General features: G+C 42.2%; 1 protein-coding gene and 2 pseudogenes across 4 annotated transcripts in view; 2 read left to right on the forward strand and 1 right to left on the reverse strand.

The window, feature by feature from the left end:
- Window positions 1-2,295: 2,295 nt before the first annotated feature.
- LOC124096340 (CDP-diacylglycerol--inositol 3-phosphatidyltransferase-like) lies at window positions 2,296-9,219 on the forward strand (annotated as a pseudogene).
- Window positions 9,220-9,491: 272 nt separating this feature from the next.
- Window positions 9,492-10,217, forward strand: LOC124096500 (cell division control protein 42 homolog; annotated as a pseudogene).
- Window positions 10,218-12,139: 1,922 nt separating this feature from the next.
- Ide (insulin degrading enzyme) overlaps window positions 12,140-16,523 on the reverse strand; it is a 93,969-nt gene continuing 89,585 nt past the window's right edge. For all 4 annotated transcript variants that reach the window (XM_046450296.2, XM_046450297.2, XM_058581088.1 and 1 more), the window contains 3 exons: window positions 15,940-16,012; window positions 15,201-15,268; window positions 12,140-14,588 (listed from right to left, as the gene is read on the reverse strand). In XM_046450296.2, coding sequence (XP_046306252.1) covers window positions 14,493-14,588; window positions 15,201-15,268; window positions 15,940-16,012 — 237 coding nt within the window. In that variant the 3' untranslated portion in view covers window positions 12,140-14,492. The remainder of the gene's footprint in view (window positions 14,589-15,200; window positions 15,269-15,939; window positions 16,013-16,523) is intronic.

Raw genomic sequence — 16,523 nt, forward strand, 5'->3', positions numbered from 1 at the left:
ACCATACAAGAGGTCACAAGAGCTTGCCCCCGCTGCCTTCATAATAAGCCAAGGGAGGGAACCAAGCCACTGCCTTTTACTAACTCAATACAACAGTGGGACACTTTCCCTGGGAAAGATCGCAATCAGACTTCACCCAAATGTCCCCATATCAAGAATATAAATATCTTTTTTAAAAAACTTTTTTTTTTAGCTACCTTTAGTTTATTTATTTTTAAGTGGTACTGAGGATTGAACCCAGGACCTCACACATACTAGGCAAGCGCTGTCTACCGCTGAACCACAGTTCCAGCCCCAATATCTTTGTTTTTGCTGACACATTTTCTGGGTGGATAGAAGTGTACCCAACCCAATTGAAAAGTCCCAAGAAGTCATTAAAGCCTTATTAAAAGAAATTATTCTTACCTTTGTATTTCTAGGTCACTTCAAAGTGACAACAGACCTTTCTTTGTCTCAAAGGTAACCCAGGAGGTCTCATGAGCTTTGGAAATCACTATCTTCACACCTTAGGCACCCTCAATCAGGAGGAAAAGTAGAGAGAGCTAATCTACATATCAGAACCACCTTGGCAAAACTATGCCAAGAGACTTCAGAGCCCTGGTTACATTTACTACTTATTGCTCTGTCAAGAATCAGGATTGCTCCTAAAAAAACTCTCTTGTGAAATGAGCTCTTATGAAATGCTTTACAGAAGACCTTTCCAGACCTCAGATCCCTAGAATGCAAGAAATTATTAAATATTGTAATTAATTTGAGCCAAGTACTAAAGGCCTTATTAGAATATGCCAGCAAGATTCTCCTGGCTCCTGGTGATTCAACCTGTAAATCAAAAGTTTTACCTGGTGACAAAGTCCAACTCAAGACCTAGAAAAGGGACTCACCTTTAGATCAGCTCCTTCCAAAATGGAAGGGTCCTTTCAAAGTCCTCCTGAGCACCCTGACAGCTGTCAAACTAAAGGACCAAACATCATGGACCTGTTTATCAAGAATTAATTCTGTCCTTCTTGAGGTTTTGCAGGACCACGCATCACCTCACAGACGGAAAAAAAAAAAAAAGGACTCCTATTCATGTGAGCCACCTAGAAGATCTATGGATTCTGTTCAAAAGAAATAAGAAACCTGTTTAAGTTAAGTTAATCTCGTTCCTTTTGCTCTTGCTCTGTCATATCCTCCTTTGCATGACCCTCGGGCTACTACAGAGAAGTGCATATGCCAAGGGTAATTACCATGTGGCTAACCTTACTGCTCATCTCCATGTTCATGTCTCCTTTCCTGGCTCAACACTGGCAAAATAATTTTCTTTATATGTTAACTCAAGATGTGCTAAAAGGTAATAACCTCACTTCTGAATGTTGGATTTGCCATCGCCAACTCACCCAGGGGGGGAAATCCAAGCCAATATTAGAAGGTATTTGGGCAAATGAGACTGATATAATTCATAATCTACCTTACCGAGCTAATGCCACCTATCCAAACCCGACGATTAAAATTGCCATTCCCACAAAGACCCCAACATGGACTTTTCAACCCTCCACCTTGACCTGGTGGACTAATATAGCTGGATCTAATTTTAGCCACTCTAGAAATCCCAGGTGTGGGTTTTCAAAATCAAAGTCCATTCACATATTTAAGAAACCGTCTAAGGCCTTCTTCTCTTGTGATAAAACCATAGATTCCTGTTGTAACAAGACTGGGTGTTATTCGGTCAAATTGCCCCACCATTCCTCAAAACCATCATTATACAATGCTACAGGTTTTTCCAACTGTACCTGTGTCCCTCCCACTCTTGGCTGTGAGAACACGTGGAAGATTCATGACCACTGGAAACAGTGGGTTGACAGTCTACACCAGTCAATCGCCAGAAGAGGCCTCCTTGGCCTCCTTAAAAACACTCATCTGTCGCCCTTAAGCGAATGGACTAGTGACCCTTCTCTGATTCCTAAAGATAAGATAGATGCTAGTCTTGAGCCTGGACTTCTGTGTTTACCCAGAGGCATGTTCTTCATGACGCAAACACAAAGTCATTTAGGGACATATGAAGGATATGCTGTACAATGTATAGATTGGAAAGAGATGACTGGGACATGGGGAATAGGGTATGTCGTCTCTCCAGCAGATAAAATACAAGTTTTCACCAATGACCCTCAAGGCACCGTTTCTACATTACACAGGCACAGGACCAAAAGAGGTCCAGGCCTAGTTATAGCTGGGGTAGTAACCCTAATTGGATCTCTTATTGGATTAGCAGGAGGAATAACTTATAATGCAGTAACTGCCAAAAACATTGCAGCAACCATGGGGGACATTGCCATAGAAACCGGACAGGATTTTAAACTGCTGGCAAAATCTCTGGATTCACTAGCACAAATGGTGATAGAAAACAGGCTGGCTCTGGATTATTTGCTGGCCCAGGAAGGTGGAGTTTGTGCTCTGGCAAATACCTCTTGTTGTTTTTATGTCAATGTGTCAGGACAAATAGAAACTAGTGCTGAAAAAATTTTACAAAAAGCTGTTTGGCTTAAAAATGTTTATCCAGGTAATACTAAGGATATATGGGAAACTATTAGCTCTTACTTACCTAACTTCACTTGGTTATTCCCACTATTGGGACCCCTGGTAACTATATTTCTGCTCCTATTATTCGGCCCTTGTCTTTTTAATCTCCTAATAAAGTTTGTGTCTTCCAGATTACAGCAAATACATGTTAAGACGATGACAAAGCAAGGATTTGAACCCATTTCAACAACTGAGACTACACACAGTAAATCAGGCAGGAAAACTTGAGACCCCTGGGTAGGTAGGGACGACGACCCATATCAGCCTGAAGCAGATACAGAAGACGGAACTACGCCCTTCTGCACCCCTTAAGAAAAAGGGATCTAAGTCTGGGGGTGGAGAATAATAAAGGGATATAAAATATAGATTCTCAAAGAAAACACCCAAGAGCCATCAAGATGCAGAAAGACAAGTTGTAAATCTCTAGCAAAATCTCTGGGCCTACACCCTTGTGAATGAAGAAAATATAGGAGTGCAGGAAAAACTGGTGAAAATTGTGTGGCTCTACCTGGCTCCACCTCCAGTCCAGCCCCTAACTACTGCCCTTCTGTAAATCCTGGACCCTAACCCAAGGCAGGGCTTCTCACTCTCAAGATACCCTGCATTCTCGCTTGAATATGTATCTGCTTCCCAAATAAACCTCTGTCGATGCCTTTTTCTGGGTCTTGCTGAAATTCTTTTCTGTCATGCCAAGAAGCCCAGTGGTCCTGAATTCCTCCTTCCCTCTGGGAACTCCTCAGACTCTTCTCCAGAGACATCTCTTCTCCCCGTGACACACCTGCTTCATTAAATCTAACACACACACCAAAACAAACAAAAACCCAAAACATGGATTTTCTGGCTACTGTGGCACACGTTTATAATCCCAGCAACTTGGGAGGCTGAGGCAGGAAGATTATAAATTTGAGAACAGCCTTAGCACCTTAATGAGAGCCTCAGCAACTTAGTGAGACCCTGTCTCAAAATAAAAAATAAAAAGATCTGGGGATATAGCTGCTCAGTGGTGGAACATCTTGGGGTTCAATCTCTAGTACAAAAAAAAAATGGATTCACCCGTTTCCTTGGGTCTTTATTTCCTTATAAAGGCTCTTATGTTGTATGAAGCTTATACAAAATAAGTTTGTATGCTTTTCTTTTGTTAATTTGTCCTTTATTATAGGGGCTTTGGATGAAAAAAGTTGTTTTAGCTCACACTCAACAAAGAACTCTGACATCAAATGTGTATGGGTTTCCCCACACACTCCAAGAAATTCTGCAGTGAACACCAGCTGGGTGCAATTCAATTCTCAAGCATCAGATCCTACAAATTAAGGGCTCAGTCCCACAAGTCTGCCCCCCACTCAATTCAGATGCCAATCACAAGTAGTAGGTTACCACCTGTACTTCTGACCAACAGGCTATAAACTGCACCCCTCTTGCGTTTAATTTGCTGTGATGGCTCACAGAACTCAGGGAAACAGTTACATTTACTCGCTTATTATGAAGGATATTACAAAGGATACAGATGAACAGCTCAGGGCTAAGTATAGTGGGGGTGGGGAAGGGGCACAGAGTTTCCATGCCCTCTTTGGGTATGCCATCCTCTCAGCACCTCATGTGTTCAGCTATCCAGAAGCTCTCGGAAGCCTGTCCTTTGGGGTTTTACAGAGGCTTCATTATATGTGTATGATGGATTATATAATCGGCCATTGATGATCAGCTCAACCATTTGGGTGGTGAGGTAATGGCTACATACCTGATATCCAAACCATATATCTGAATATCCAAACCATAACACAAGGATTGAACCCAGGGGCATTTAACCACTGAGCCACATTCCCAGCTCTTTTTATTTTTTATTTTCAGACAGGGTCTCATCAAATTGCTTACTGTCTTGCTAAATTTCTGAGTCTGGCCTTGAACTTGCAATTCTCCTGAGTTCTCTGAGTTGCTGGGATTCCAGGTGTGTACCACCATGCCCAGCTTCTTCCAAATTTCTAGAAAGATCCCAGGTGCTCTCTATTACTCCAGGGGCAATAGGAAGGAGAGCTTCACTGGATTTAAGGTCTTAGCAGGCTAGGATGTGTGGATCTGGATTAATCCCAACACACTGGACGATCCTGCAGGCAGTGGTGATAATTAAGCCTAGAAGAGTGGAAACAACAGTGGGTGGGGGGAAAGAAGCACAGACTGTGAGATCTGGTCCTCTGCTGTCCAAAATAGGCAAAGGTTGGGAGGGTCAATTAAGATGGTGCATGTGAAAAGGTGAAGTTATATGTGAATGGAAAAGCAACTGCCTGATTGGGGCAAATGCTCCCCCAACCCACCAGGGTCTCCCTGTGGCTCTTGTCCTCCCTACTGGAATCCATGTGGAGAAGCCCGAGGCAGTTTGCTTACTACCTTCCTGCAGCTGTTTGAGTCTGCTCCTGGCCAACACCCACACCATAATGTCAGGATTCACAGAGCTCCTGGTTCTCTGACTGTCTTTTGTTTTTTTCCCCTCTGTCTTTAGCTGTTCACTTTCATTGGAGCCAATTTTTTTTTTTTCCTGAATCTTGGGCCTGCCTATCTTTCAGGCTGGCCCAGAGCAAAATGGCACACAGAAACATATTCGTTGAATGCAGGTGGCAATCCTCCTAGTCACCCCCTTTCAGTTCTTGCTGCTGTCATGGGTAAAGGCTGAGGGCCCAGCATGGGGTTGCCAGGTGAAGAGAGTCAAGGAGTTAGATGTTGAGGGCAGAAGGACATGCTGGAGGCGGGGGGCTATGCTGTGAGTATGGGTCCACGCATGTGGATCTACAGAAAGCAATGGCAGGCAGGTTGGCTTTTCTGCTTCCCTTATGCCCTGACTGCTTGGTCTCCTCAGGCAGCTGATGCTCAAAGTAAAAGAAGGGTAGGTGAGAAGGGCAGGCTTACTAGCACCCCTCTTTGGGTAGAGAGGGAAAGTGTAAGGATCTGTGGGGTGTGAGCAAGGTCAAACCTGTGGATGCCAGGCTTAACTGAACCCAGCCTATCCTCTGGGTTGTCTGGTGCTAGAGTATCAGGTAGATAGCTATTACCTCATCACATTTTCTATTTCCCAAAAATGCCCAGGTATTGAATGGGTTGTAACCCATGTCAAACATGATAATCATTATGGTGGGGTCCAGGTGGTTGGGGAGTGGCTCCCTAGACTGACTCACTAGAATTCCTCACCCTGGCTTGGCAGGTGGCCCATGTTTTGGTCTAGTATATGCCTCTGCGTCGGGTCCACGGCTACTATTTGATGAGGCATTTCACATTAGTGGAAACTTGAGAGGAAATGTTGTACCTTGTGGGCAGGACTTGCTCCTTCAGCTGAGATAAAGTAGTCCTGTTAAATGGGTGACAACCTGTGACCATGATGTACAGAATAACACACAGGCTCCAGATGTCCACTGCAGGGCTGTTATATTCTTACCCCTGGGAAGATTTCTGGGGCACAGTACCAGAGAGTTCCTCAGATCCTGTCCAGCTTCTGCCCAGGCTGAAGTCAATAGTCTGATGTCTCCTCTGGCATCCATGAGGATGCTCTCCAGCTTCAGATTGCTGTGCACGATGCCTTTCTTGTGGCAGCAACTCATGGCACGTATAATCTCTCCCCACTCTCTGAGTTCCTCTTCCTGCATGCTACCAGCCTCCAGGATGTAGTGCTGCAGATGTCATCCACCTGCATCTCCATCACACAAGTAGATATTTTCAGTGGTTTCAATAACTTGAAACAGCTGAATCACATTTGGGTATTCTAAGGTCTCCATTATAACCAGTTTGAATATAATGCAAGGGAAGTTCTGCTTTATTTTGGGCAGAATTTTCACAGCCATCTAAGTTTCTGTGAGGAGATGGTAGGCCAATTTCACCTGGACAAAGTTGCCCTGCCTGATATCTTTCAGGACCCTATAATGGTCCATGAGGGTGTCCTTTTAGGAAGAACTGACTGAGAGGCCCTATCATAACCTTACCACTCAGATCCTAAGCAGCAGTACTAAGGATGCTAGCTCAAACAAAACAAAACAAAAAATCAAATTTGAAAACCAAAATAGGGCTCAGGTTGTATGTACTTCAGTGGTAGAGTGCTTGCCTTGCATGCGTGAGGTTCTGGGTTCAATCCTTGGCACCACATAAAATAAATAAATTAATAAAAATAAAGATATTTTGTCCATCTACAACTAAAAAAAGTTAACAAAACAAAACATCCAGGTGTGGTGATGCTTGCCTATAATTTCTGCTACTTGGGAGCCAAGACAGGAAGATCACAAGTTCAAAGCCAATTTAATGAGGCCCTAAGCAACTCAGTGAGACCCTATCTCAAAAAATAAAAAGAACTGAAGATGTGGCTCAATTGTTAAGTACCCCTGGGTTCAGTCTCTGGAAACAAAAACAAAAACTAAAATCAAACAACAAAACCCAACAACCCCAAAACAAACAAAACCCCAATAATATCAAAAGACCAAAACCAGAACCAGCAAACGAGGCAGCTATGCATGAGTCCAACAGGTAACCCACAAAGAGCTCCCCCTGAGCTTATGAACAAAAAATCAGCTACAGCCAGGACCTTGTATAGGTGATGTTTGAAATTCTCTGATTCCTTCTGAGCAAGAAATGGCTTAAGTCATAGCTGGGCATGACTTTGGCCTGCAGGACATTTTCCACTTTAATAATAAGAAAGGAGTCCGGTAGTTTTAGGCTTCAGGGTTTATGGAAATCGATATTTACTTGTTTAGAAATTAAAATTTGTAAGATACTAAAAAAAAAAAAAAAACTGCCCTTCTTGTTTCACGAGTAAATCAATGGACTTGGAAGCTATAATTATAGGAAATCACATGGATCAATAAGACCTGTAGTCTAAAGATCTGAATGGAGGTTTGAATAAAAAAAAAAAAAGGTGCTGAAAACTATAAAGGAATCTTATGGTGAGAGAGAGAGGAAAGCAGCCCTAAATCATAACTTGGGGTTGCTCCTGACCTCCGTATCATCCATCCCTAAGCACAATGCTGTCTGTGTGGGCTGAACAAATGTCCTAGGCTGAAAACAGAGGAACGGAGCCAGATGGCCAGCATGAGTAGAAAGATTATACTGATGGGGTCAGAGACCAGAGACTGGACATCTGCCTAACCTGCAGCTGGAGATGTGGCAAGAAGATGTAAAGATTAACCGTAAAGGAGAGAGATTTTATTATTTTCTTCCCTTTCAAGGCCAGGAGATACACCTTTCTGGGGTTCAGGTTAGTGACAATACTTACAATCTGAAATATGGATGTTTCTTTCTTTTTTTTTTTTTAAGAGAGAGAGAGAGAGAGAGAATTTTTTTTTTAATATTTATTTTTTAGTTTTCGGCGGACACAATATCTTTGTTTGCATGTGGTGCTGAGGATCGAACCTGGTCCGCACACATGCCAGGCGGGCACGCTACGGCTTGAGCCATATCCCCAGCCCTGAAATAAGGACGTTTCTATTTTACAAAAGTGATCTATTTCTAGGAGTGTGAAATTGGTTCGTCTCCAATCTGGAAGCAGAGCACAGCTAGAGCAGCAGGGATCGCTGCTGGGTGGGGTGAACCTGCAGGGAGGGAGGAGGTGAGATGCTGCCCAACAGAAGGGTGTGTTGAGCATGGCCCATGTGCCCAGAGCACATCTGGTTGGCCCATGTTCCTGCCAGCTGCGAGCTTTAATATCTGGGGCTGGGCACCAGGGGCATGGCCATGGTGCCAGACTGAAGAGTGAAGCTGTCTGAAATTCTCTAACTGGTTCCTTCTGAGCAAGGAACGGCTTAAGACATAGCTGGGACAGTGTTGGCACCTCCCAAGTGGGCCCAGTACAGCAAAGGGACCACTATGATGCCAAGCGAAAACACCTTCTTTTGGTGCCTAACCTTATCTATAATGTCCGGATTGCCTTCGCCATCACTACTTTCTAAAAGTCATGCCCTCCTGCCTGCTCAGTCTCCTCCTTCTACCTGCTCAGCAGACTTCTGGAAGCTTTTGTTGTTGTTGTTCTAATTATACTGACAGCAGAATGCATTCTGGACACTTTTGATGGACTCGCTGCTAGAGCCCTTTATCAAGGAACCTGGTTTGGGGCCATGTTGGACATGCTGCTCCACCATGTGTCTGTTGGTCAACCTGACCCTGCTATACCTTTTTTTTTTTTTTAATATTTTATTTTTTAGTTTTTGGCGGACACAACATCTTTGTTTGTATATGGTGCTGAGGATCGAACCCGGGCCGCACGCATGCCAGGCGAGCGCGCTACCGCTTGAGCCACATCCCCAGCCCCCTGCTATACCCTTGAGCTACCCTTTTCTTCCATCTCAGCATGAGTTTGGAGGTGGCCAGTCACTGGATGCACCACTACAATTCTGTGATCGGAGGCAGTGAGAGTCACAAGATGATGGACCTGTTAGGGAATCCAGTGCTTTGGATCTATATATTTCCAGGCCTGCTCTGTTCATCCTCTGTGCTGCAAATAAGCTCTTTTACTGCCTCCTGTACCTATTCAATTTCTCTGAAGGACCATGAGTTGGCTCCAGCTCTGTGGGGCTTTTCTGAATGGGCCTCTGGGTCACTGCCCCATTCGCCTTGGTCAAGTCCCTAATCAGCATTATCTACCTGATCACAGCTGCTGATAACATTGCTGCCCTGGACCCAGCAAACTGTGCCAAGAAGTGACCCTGGCACCTCCTGGTACCCCCACCTGACCTGGGCATCTTATTGTACACAAGGTCCCCCTCTGTTCTCTTCCTCCTCTCCTATGAGGTCCATCCTCATGTCTTCCTAATGTTTCCTCCAACGGGCTGGGATGGGGGTCAGCCTCTCTTTGGTGATATCACAATCTCTGTAATCCTGAGAACCAGGTCCACCCTTGTTATGCTTGATGACCTGGCCTACAAATCAGAAAGGATGGAACACCCTCGTGGAGAAACTGAGGTCATCAAATTTGAAATATTTAAAGTGGATACAAAACTATTTCCACAATGCAGACAATTAAATGCGTTGTTGTGGGCAATAGTGCTGTTGATAAAACACGCCTCCTGATATCCTACACAATGAACAAATTTCCATCTGAGTATGTACCAACTGTTTTTGACAACTATGCAGTCACAGTTATGATTGGTGGAGAGCCATATACTCTTGGACTTTTTGATACTGTAGGGCAAGAGGATTATGACAGATTACGACTGCTGAGTTATCCACAAACAGATGTATTTCTAGTCTGTTTTTAAGTGGTTTCTCTGTCCTCATTTGAAAATGTGAAAGAAAAGTGGGTGCCTGAGATAACTCACCACTGTTCAAAGACTCCTTTCTTGCTTGTCGGGACCCAAATTGATCTCAGAGATGACCCATCTACTATTGAGAAATTTGCCAAGAACAAACAGAAGCCTATCACTCCAGAGACTGCTGAAAAGCTGGCCCGTGATCTGAAGGCTGTCAAGTATGTGAAGTGTTCTGCACTCACACAGAAAGGCCTAAAGAATGTGTTCGATGAAGCAATATTAGCTGCCCTGGAGCCTCCAGAACCAAAGAAGAGCCGCAGGTGTGTGCTGCTATGAACATCTCTTCAGAGCCCTTTCTGCACAGTTGGTGTTGGCATCATACTAAAAGCAATGTTTAAATCAAACTAAAGATTAAAAATTAAAATTTGTTTCTGCAATAATGACAAATGCCCTGCAACTACAAACATGCACTCATGAGACAAGGCCCATAGGTATGCTTCCCCACTCACCATACTAGTTAACTTTGAGTAATTGTCAGAAAGTGATCAGTACTAGTTTTTGTTGTTTAAAAAGAAAAAAAAAAACACTTTTTTTTTTTTTGGTTTAAAAGCAAGGCATGCTTTGATGACTCTTGTGATGACTAATTTGTTGAAGCCATTCCCTGGTTCCAACCTGGAGAGTAATGAGTAATCTGGGACACTTTTGCACCCCCCACAGCCTTTTTTGGTGTAGGGGGAGTGTGTGTGGGGTTTATTTTTTAGTCTTTTTTAAAAAAATTAACTGATGGACAGCCATTAGGAGAGGAGGACAAATGGATTCCACATTCCACTTCCTAGATCTAGTTTAGAAAAATGTGTTCCCCACCTGGTGCTCTTAGGAAGGAGTATAGTAAATGCCTCATTTAATAACATACTCCTTTTTGAAAGTTGCCTTTTCTCTCCACCCTTGAGTAGATCCAGTATTTGATGAAATTCATGAAAATGGGTGGCAGCTGTCTTGCCCTCCTCTTTTCTAAGACGCACTCCTATATGTGACTGTGACTTTGAAGGAAATTTGTTTGCCGTTTTTTTTTTTTTTTTTTGGGGGGGGGTTCATTTCTAACTTCTTTCATTGATAAATGAAGAATAGTATTGCACCTTTTGAAATACACCAAATGAATTTAGTTTGTAATTAAAAAACAATTTTTTTCCCGTCATTGTTTTGTATACTTAGCATAGATTTGCAACTCACTGTGTGGTGGTCCTAGAACCCAGTTGAAGACCTGGCACACAGAACAACTATGAGGGGTGGTGCTAGAAGACAGATGCCTGCAGGATGACTGGCATCCTTTCAGGTTTGAGGATGTGGGCCTGCTTCATGAAGAAGCTGGTGGTGGATGGGGTGGGAGAACGTTTACCTACAAGGGGACTGACCAGTTGGGAATCCCCTTATTTCTGTTTTGCATATGAGGCCCCCCTAGCCCAGTGATATTCTTTAATGAAAATCATGGGGAGAGTCTTGTGGAGAGTCTTCATAAGTGTTAATAGGGATTATTTTTTTCAGCTTATTTGGTTGCAGTTTCCAGTTTTTAAAAATGTTTAATCTTTTTCCACTTTCCCCAAATCCTAAAACTTGTAGATTCATTAGTGTTGAACCAATGCTTTTTTCTGTCTCAATTCTTTGTATATGCATTCTTTTCCGATGTATTAAACAAACAAAAACCCTTCAAAAAAAAAAAGGATGCTCAAGAGGCCCCACCTTTAAGCCAGTGCTCCTGGGTGCCAGGTGACCTGAGGATTGGGCATCCCCACGCACCCTATTGGCTCAGCCCTGGCTTCTGGCTGGCCTGGGACTTTAGGGACACTTGAGTGAGAGAGATAGTCCTGGGGCTAGGTTTCCCAAAAGACATGTCAGTCAGACCTCTGCCCCTGGCCAGAGGAAACCCCACACCATGCCCAGGAGGGAAGGGGCCATCTAGATCCTTCCATGGCAATCTCCTCTGCCGGTCTACCCAGGCCCTGGAAGCCCTGATAATAAAGGCTAGAGCTTTCTCTTCTGGACTTGGCTTCCTTTGAGACATTTTGGATCAAGCCGAGAAGTAAAGGGAGACAGGGGAAAAAAGGAAGATCTACCTGGATGCTTTCCCCCAGTTTGCTGCTGGCTCCTTCCTGTCATTTCACAACAGAGAGAAGCCCTTCCTGCCACCCAAGCTCATGCCACATCTTCTCAGCCCACTTTCTTTATGTCCATGACTGTCTGCTTTTATATTTGCTATCCCCACTACAGTGTAAACTCCATGAGGGCAAAGAATTTTCTTTCTTGTTCCTTTATGTCTAAAATGAACATTAACCTTAACTTGACACATAGTAGTTGATTAATATTCTGGGAAAAAAAGAGAGTGGGAAATTGAGTCATTTATTTCAGCAAATCATTGTTTCCCAGATATACTTTATATATGAATTAACTGCTTTCCACATTAGGAATAATGAAAGCAAGGAATCTTGTCAAATTGGGATGTTGAAAGATAGGCTGAGGATTGGTTTAGGATTTAGTTCACTAAAACTTGTAGAAATAATACAAATGCAAACTCCAGAGTTTTAATTCAGCCAATTTATTGTAAACAGGAAAACCCTAGGACTCTATCATACTGGCTGTGTCACATGCTCTTTCACATCAACTAGTCAAAAACAAGTCCCCAGTAACTAATAACTTAATGTGTTTCACAAATCTCATCTGCTAAACACGGAGTAAATAGAAGTATCTGGGGTAGTCTGTTATTGCTCATGGACTGCAGCTGGGATCCATTTAAATGAATCCATTAGTATGCCTGAGTGACCCAACAGTAGCTCTAGATCCCATTTGGAAACCAGAAAGTGCTGGAGCACACTAAACAAGTGCAGGTTCATGGAAGACTACAAGGAATTGCTTTCAGATCTCTTCAGGTGCCTTTCCTCATACAAATGACACTTGTAAATTTTATTCATTTTTTTTTTTAAAGAGCTAAAAGTTACTCAATAGCACATAATTTTCCACAGAAAAGGTAGGTGGATTTTCATTTACTTTTACAGTGTTGGATTTAAACACTCAGGACAAATTTTAGATTCATCTTGTATATATTTGTAGTTTGATGAAAAGCTGCATAGTCTACAAATGCATGAGACCAGAAGGAAGTGATAACTTCATACACCTTCTGATGGACCAAGACAGCTTCACACAAGGAGGCTCTTGAAGTTAGATAAAAAGACAGTTACAGCACCACATTGACCTGACAATAGAAAGGGAGCCCTGCTTTTGAAAGCAGTCTCCTAGGTTGTGACTAGTATCATTCTTGCCCCAAATTGAGATAATTTGGAAAATGGAAAAACCTAAGACGTGAAAAGACATGACTCCACAGAAAGAAGTCCTGGCAAATCAAGTCATAAGGGGAGGTTACATTTCATTTGAAAATGCCATTCTTTGCCTGAGTTAGTGGACAACAGGACCACTTACTATTACTAGTGCCTGTATGTGGAAATATATTCACAATTTCTCTTGAAGCAAGTTTTAATAATAGTAAATATTTCAAAACAGCTGTTAAATCTACAATAACAATTTCACCTAAAATAGTATCTCATGAAAAAAATATTTTTAAAAGTCCACTCCAGTCATCTGTATGTATGTTTATATTTATATATTAAAAAAAATAACACTTAAGGCAAGATCAGACTGGTATCAACGAGGGATTTAATCTTATGGAACTCACTACTTAAGAACGCATATCTCCAAAAAGGTGGCTTTGTATTTGCTGCCTTTTAAATTCATAAAGGGGCAAAATATTGTGGTTCACACACTGACTGCAATTTCACTGTAGTAAAGAGTTAAGGGTGGTAACAATAGCTGATGTTGGAAAAGCATGTCACCCACTCAGTAGAATCTGAAGTTGACTCTATTTGTACTTGTTAAGTAAATACAGCAACATGTTGATGAGAAATGGTAAAACTGACAGAACACTGCAAACCAACTATGAACAAGAATGGCAATATAATTCAGTCAAAAACAAACCACAGTAATCCTGAGAAATTCAGTTTGGGACAAAATTGATGTAGGGTAAATCTGTATTTCTAGCACTATAAATAAGTAGGGTATTCTAGATTTTTCCAGCGTTTTGCTAGTTGGAATAAAAAACATGTTCAAATTTTATAAAAAGATTAAAACCATGCCTTATATAACCAGCAATTTCACTAATAAAAGAAAATGACATTGCTTTGTGCATTATCTGCCAAATGTAATGTTCTCCATTGATTTACATGAAACCATCAAGTAGAAAGCAAATTTGAAGATCAATTTTTAAAAAGGTAATACCTTTTTAAATGTTTTAAAGCCTTCTATGCCAACCTAGGAGGCTTTTACAAAAAAGCTAACTTTTTCTTCAGACAAGTGACTATTTTACAGAATAGGGAAGAAAGATTCTATAGGAATATCATTCATCATTTTAAGCAGTTATATAAGGGAAATTTCTCTTAGTAATGAAAAGAAAAATGTAAAATATTTGAGGGCATGTATTTTAAAAATATTCTACATCTCTAAGACTCTGTAATTTAATTACTTTGGATTTTTAATATTTCTACATAATGACATTTGACAACTTCTTTTTGTCTGTGTCTCTGATAGTGAACAAGAAACTATTAAAGTGGCCAAGACTGTTTTCCTAGGCTCTGGAAGACTCAGGAATACATCCTCTTTTACTTTCCCAGCAGTGAATGGGAATCTTCAGAGTTTTGCAGCCATGAAGTTAATATGTGGTTTCACAAGGGGAAATAGCGGCAAACCACGCTTGAACTCAGTCATGTTCTGAATCACTTCAGGCTGCAAAGAAAAAAAAAGTTTCCTTTTAGTGTGTTTAATTTAAAAATAGACTGAAGAGGACACCAATTTTTCTTCAGGGAAAGAAAGTACACCACATAAGGGGATACTCCATAGATTGTTATCTGTTGATCTTTTTTTAGATCAGTAGGGGCAAGGGGTCATAGATTGGTTTATGCAAACCTATGGTGAGTATCACTAGTGGGACTCTGGGCCAGCGGGCAGACTCCTGGCTTTCAAATGGACATACAAAGGCTGGCTCATCAGGGGCTGGGCACCAAGGCTTCAGCAGAGAAGCACAAGCTGGTGTGCCCATCTAGCAAGGGCCTGCTCATATTGTCCTTGCCACAGAGGCACTGTGGAAAAGACTAAGAGGTCTCACTCTAATATTCTGGGGATACATGTGGCCAGAGATGACTCAATGCAAAGTGCTACAACTGTTCAAACAAGAAGCAAAGGAAGACAAGGGCAGAACTTAAGTAATCAGACAGTGTAGGGGGAATTAAAGTAGAAGCTCAAACTCCTGGTGACTTGAAACCTCTAGGTCTTATGTGTCCTGATGAACAAGCTCTTTCTAAGTCCTCTGACAGTACAAGCTAACATAATGTTTCTTACTTGTGGCAAGGCTGGTGCTTGTGACAAATTTATATCATTTTGACAGGGGAACTCTCCAACAACAGGACCTATAAGAAAATGAAAGGTTTTAATGCTTTGCTATATTCATACTTGCACACAAGAGCAAATCTGAAAAAAAAAAAAAAAAAATCCAAGCCAGATCCAATCAGGTCTAACTCATGTGCATCTCAGATTCTCTCAGGCTGCCTGCTCCCAAGTAATTGATTGCTTGTCCTGCCTTTTGAGTGTCCTCAATGATGGTTAATGATGTTACTGAGGTCATAAAGCCTTGGCTGCAGCAGCAGCTTAGTGCTCAGGTTTGATTTGACAGGATGGATCTCCACACATCCAGAAGGATGTAGTAAAACCCAGAAGGTCAGGGGGGTTAATGGCCAAATAGTAAGAGGAGGAGACAAGTAGGTAAATTGCTGAATCTTGCTTCCCACACATAGTGATACCATAAAGCTTCTTTGGAGTCAGCCCACTGGCAATCAGCTGTGTTTTCCTGTGAATCTGTGGCTACTTTGGCACTGTCACCTGGTACTGTTTTTTTTTTTCCTTCACAGCTTCATTTCCCCTTCCCTCTTACTTTTGCTTCCATAGAGCAGACTCTATTTCCCCTTATCTGTCTACATTCTAATGCTCTATAAGTCATATGGCTATGGCAATGGATAGCCATATGATTCAACATGAGCCTAAAACACAGACTTAAAAAAAAAAGTCAATATTTAATACTTACAAGAATCCATTTCCCTGGCAAGAACGTGAACGGATACCTTATGTCTCCTTGGGGCATCTACTGCTAACATTTCCTAGGCAGAAAGAAGAGCGAGGTCATCATTTTCCAAAGGGGTACAAATTGTGATGAAGTGCTGCTGGGTATGGTGAACCACACTTATAATTGTAGCAACTTCAGGAGGCTGAGACAGGAGGATCACAAGTTCAAGGCCAGCTTGGGCATTTTAGCAGGACCCCATCTCAATATTAAAAATAAAAGGGGGTCAAAATGCCAGGCTTGGTGACTCCTGCCTATAATCCTAGCAACTTGGGAGGCTGAAACAGGGGGGGATAGCAAGTTCAGCAACTTAGTGAGGCCCTGCCTCAAAATAAAAAATAACAAAGGCTGGGGAATGTAGATTAGTGAATGCCCCTGTTCAATCTCCAGCCCCTCCAGCATCCTACCTCCAAGACAAGGTGCGGATGTGGTGGGGGAATTGTGATAAGGTAGGAGGAGATATCTGATGCCTTAGCCAGATGTGATGTTTCACAGACCAGAGAGATCTCTGGGCAAGCCAAATTCACCCAACAGTTATTTATGGAGCA

This window comes from Marmota monax, unplaced genomic scaffold (assembly GCF_021218885.2).
Source record: "Marmota monax isolate L192 unplaced genomic scaffold, Marmota_monax_Labrador192_F-V1.1 WCK01_AAM20220418_F8-fsc00004, whole genome shotgun sequence".
In the NCBI taxonomy this organism is placed as follows: Eukaryota; Metazoa; Chordata; class Mammalia; order Rodentia; family Sciuridae; genus Marmota; species Marmota monax.